The sequence below is a fragment of the Nicotiana sylvestris genome, chromosome 12 (assembly GCF_000393655.2).
Source record: "Nicotiana sylvestris chromosome 12, ASM39365v2, whole genome shotgun sequence".
NCBI classification, from domain to species: domain Eukaryota; kingdom Viridiplantae; phylum Streptophyta; class Magnoliopsida; order Solanales; family Solanaceae; genus Nicotiana; species Nicotiana sylvestris.
The window spans coordinates 6574655-6578670 of NC_091068.1; the positions used below are offsets into that span (position 1 = coordinate 6574655).

The 4016-nt window shown below is 43.2% G+C and overlaps 1 protein-coding gene across 1 annotated transcript; it reads left to right on the forward strand.

The window, feature by feature from the left end:
• Positions 1-1406: 1406 nt before the first annotated feature.
• Positions 1407-1814, forward strand: LOC138882647 (uncharacterized mitochondrial protein AtMg00860-like). The gene has a single exon (XM_070163252.1). It carries the CDS (start codon positions 1407-1409, stop codon positions 1812-1814), a length of 408 nt encoding a protein of 135 aa, XP_070019353.1.
• Positions 1815-4016: the final 2202 nt, after the last annotated feature.

Sequence of the window (4016 nt, forward strand, 5' to 3'; positions counted from 1 at the left end):
GGCTCCCTTCAGTCCCCGTCTCCAACACCAGGGAGTTGTTTTGAGTGTGGGGAGTTTGGGCATGTGTGGAGGCAGTGTCCTCATCGTCATGGAGGTTCAGCGCAACAGAGAAGTCAAGCTGATTCTTTAGCACCAGTTACTTCACCGCCCGCCTAGTTAGCTCGGGGTGGAGCTCAGTAAGCTAGGGGCTGCCCTAGAGGGGGAGGCTGATCAGGTGGATGTTAGGCCTATTTCTATGCACTCCCAGCCAGACCAGATGCTATTGCTTCAGACATAGTAATCACGGGTATTGTCTCAATTTGCCACAGGGATGCCTCTGTATTATTTGATCCTGGTTCCACTTATTTATATATGTCATTATATTTTGCTCATTATTTGGATATGCCCGGTGAGTCTCTCATTTCATCTGTTCATGTATCTACTATGGTGGGCGATAATATTGTTGTGGACCGTGTATATCGATCGTGAATGGTGACTGTGGGACGATTGGAGACTAGGGTTGATCTATTGCTGCTAGTATGGTTGATTTTGATGTGATATTGGGTATGGATTAGTTGTCTCCCTATCATGCTATTTTAGACTGCCATGCTAAGACTGCAACGTTGGCAATGCCGGGGTTGCCTTGGATTGAGTGTCGAGGTTCTTTAGATTATGTCCCCAGTAGGGTGATTTCATACTTGAAGGTCCAACGGATGGTTGGGAAGGGCTGTTTATCGTATCTGGATTTTGTGAGGGATGTTAGTGCTGAGATCCCTACTATTGATTCTATTCCAGTGGTACGAGACTTTCCAGATGTGTTTCCTGCAGACCTGCCGGGCATGCCGCTGGATAGGGATATTGACTTCGATATTGATTTGGTGCCTAGCACTCAGCCCATTTCTATTCCTCTATACCCTATGGCACCGGCTGAGTTGAAGGAGTTGAAGCAACAACTTTAGGAACTCCTTGAGAAGGGGTTTATTAGGCCTAGTGTGTCACCTTGGGGTGTACCGATTCTATTTATGAAGAAGAAGGATGGCATCATGAGAATGTGCATTGACTATAGACAGTTGAACAAAGTCACAATCAATAACAAGTATCTTTTGGCTCGTATTGATGATCTATTTGAACAGCTTCAGGGAGAGAGGGTGTTCTCCAAAATTAATTTGAGGTCAGGGTATCACCAGTTGAAGATTCGGGACCCGGATATTCTTAAGACAGCTTTCAGGACCCGTTAAGGTCATTATGAGTTCCTTGTAATGTCTTTATAGCTGACCAATGCCCCAGCAGTGTTCATGCATCTGATGAACATCGTATTTTAGCCATATCTCGACTCGTTTGTTATTGTATTCATTGATGATATCCTGGTGTACTCTCATAGCCAGGAGGAGCATGCCCAACATTTGCAGATTATGTTGTAGCGGTTGATGGAGGAGAAAATTTATGCTAAGTTATCCAAGTGTGAATTCTGGATCAGTTTAGTGGCGTTCTTGGGGCACGTGGTATCCAGTGAGGGTATTCAGGTTGATCCGAAGAAGATAGAGGCGGTGCAGAGTTGGCCCAGGCCATCCTCAGCCATAGAGATTCAGAGCTTTCTTGGTTTGGCTGGTTATTACTGTCGGTTCGTGCAGGGTTTCTCATTTGTTACATCACCCATGACCAAATTGACCCAAAAGGGTGCTCTTTTCAAGTGGTCGGATAAGTGTGAGGCGAGCTTTCAGAAGCTCAAGACTGCCTTGACCATAACTCCAATTCTAGTTCTGCCATTAGTTTCTGGTTCTTATATAGTATATTGTGATGCTTCTCGGATCGTTATTGGGTGTGTTTTGATGTAGGAGGGTAGAGTAATTGCTTATGCTTTGCGCCAGTTGAATCCCCATGAGAATAACTACCATGTTCATGATTTAGAGTTGGTTGCCATTGTTCACGCATTGAAGATTTGGAGGCACTATCTCTATGGTGTGTCTTGTAAGGTATTTACTGATCATCGTAGCCTCCAGCACTTGTTCAAACATAAGGATCTCAATTTGAGGCAGCAGAGATGGTTGGAGCTGCTTAAGGACTATGATATTACTATTCTGTATCATCCAGGAAAGGCCAATGTGGTGGCCGATGCTTTGAGTAGAAAAGCAGTGAGTATGGGCAGTCTTGCATTCATTCCTGTTGGTGAGAGACCTCTTGCAGTTGATGGTCAATCCTTGGCCAACCAGTTCGTGAGATTGGATATATCGGAGTCCAATCGGGTTCTAGCCTGTGTGGTATCTCGGTCTTCCTTATTTGATCGTATCAGAGAGCGCCAATATGATGATCCTCATTTGCTTGTCCTCAAGGACAAGCTTTAGCATAGTGATGCCAAGGATGTGACTATTGGGGATGATGGGGTGTTAAGGATGCAAGGGCGGATATGTGTGCCCAATATAGATGGGAATCGGGAGTTGATTCTTGAGGAAGCCTACAGCTCGCGGTATTCCATCCATTCGGGTGCCGCAAAGATGTACCATGATTTGAGACAACACTATTGGTGGAAGAGAATGAAGAAAGACATAATTGGGTTTGTAGCTCGGTGTCTCAACTGTCAGTAGGTGAAATATGAGCATCAGAGACTAGGTGGCTTGCTTTAGAGGTTAGAGATTCCAGAGTGAAAGTGGGAGTAGATCACCATGGATTTTGTAGTTGGGTTTCTACAAACTTTGAGGAAGTTCGATGCTATTTGGGTTATTGTGGATCGGCTGACCAAGTCCGCACACTTCATTTCTGTGTGTACTACCTATTCTTCAGACCGGTTGGTGGAGATTTATATCAGAGAGATTGTTCGCCTTCATGGGGTGCCAGTTTCCATTATTTCAGATAGAGGCATGCAGTTCACATCGCAATTTTGGAGAGCCGTGTAGCGAGAGTTGGGTACTCAAGTTAAGTTGAGCACAACATTTCATCCTCAGACGGACGGGCAGTCCGAGCGCACTATTCAGATTCTGGAGAACATGTTACGTGCTTGTGTCATTGATTTTGGGGTTCATGGGACCAGTTTCTACCGCTAGCGGAGTTCGCTTACAACAACAGTTATTAGTCGAGTATTCAGATGCCTCTGTATGAGGCTTTATATGGGAGGCAGTGTAGATCTCCAGTGGGTTGGTTTGAGCCGGGCAAGGCTAGGTGATCGAAGCCAATCCTGCACTACTACAAAGTAGCGAGAGTGGTCAAAGCAGCTTTTACACGAGAAGGTCAGAATCGATTTTCACAGGGAGCTAGAAATGGAATTGAGTTGGAGATGCGTAATTGCTCTTGATTGCACTTCTAATCATAGTTGGTTTTGATATTACTTCTAAATTTATACTAATAAGATGTTAAATTAAGTTAAGAGTGATAATTGAAGGGTTGTCTAAATAGTTAAAAGGCACTAGGGAAGTGACTTTCTCCTAGGTGGATACTTGATGGGTTCTCAAGTCTAAGGCTAGGTTGTAATGTTGGGGATTACGATATAACCAATGCAATGAACTTCTCACTCTATACCTCTCGGTAGTTTGAGTGATTTTGCCCTAATTGACTTTCTCAAGACCAATTGGGAATGATAATTTGTGCAAACAATTTAGGTTCAAGTTGGGTATCTAGGTTTAACCCTTTAATTGGGGCTATCAATCTCTTGAATATCCCCCAATTCCTTGTTGGACTAATTTTCCTAGAATCAAGTTCTCTTTCTCAAGAAGAACCCAAGTCAAATAGGCACAAATTAGTGGTTGCAACTACTAATTCAATATTGAAACCATAAATTAGTCTAAATATCAAACACCCATAGGCATTCAAGCCTTAAAAGACAAGACCTATCAAATACCCACCTAGAGTTGAGCCACAACCCTAGCTAATGGGTCTATCTACTCATGATAATAGAAGAAAACGAAGAAATAGATGAAGAAAAACCCATAATATTTAATTACAAGCTAAAACTTGAAGATTCAATAATAAAATTACTCTAAAATTACTTAAAATGGTAAAGGAACACTGTTCACGAGCGCAACCCAACGTTAAAATACAATCGATGA

Bases quoted from the DNA above. Each gene is read 5' to 3' on its own strand.
- LOC138882647 (XM_070163252.1), top strand. From the start codon at position 1,407: ATGGAGGAGAAAATTTATGCTAAGTTATCCAAGTGTGAATTCTGGATC.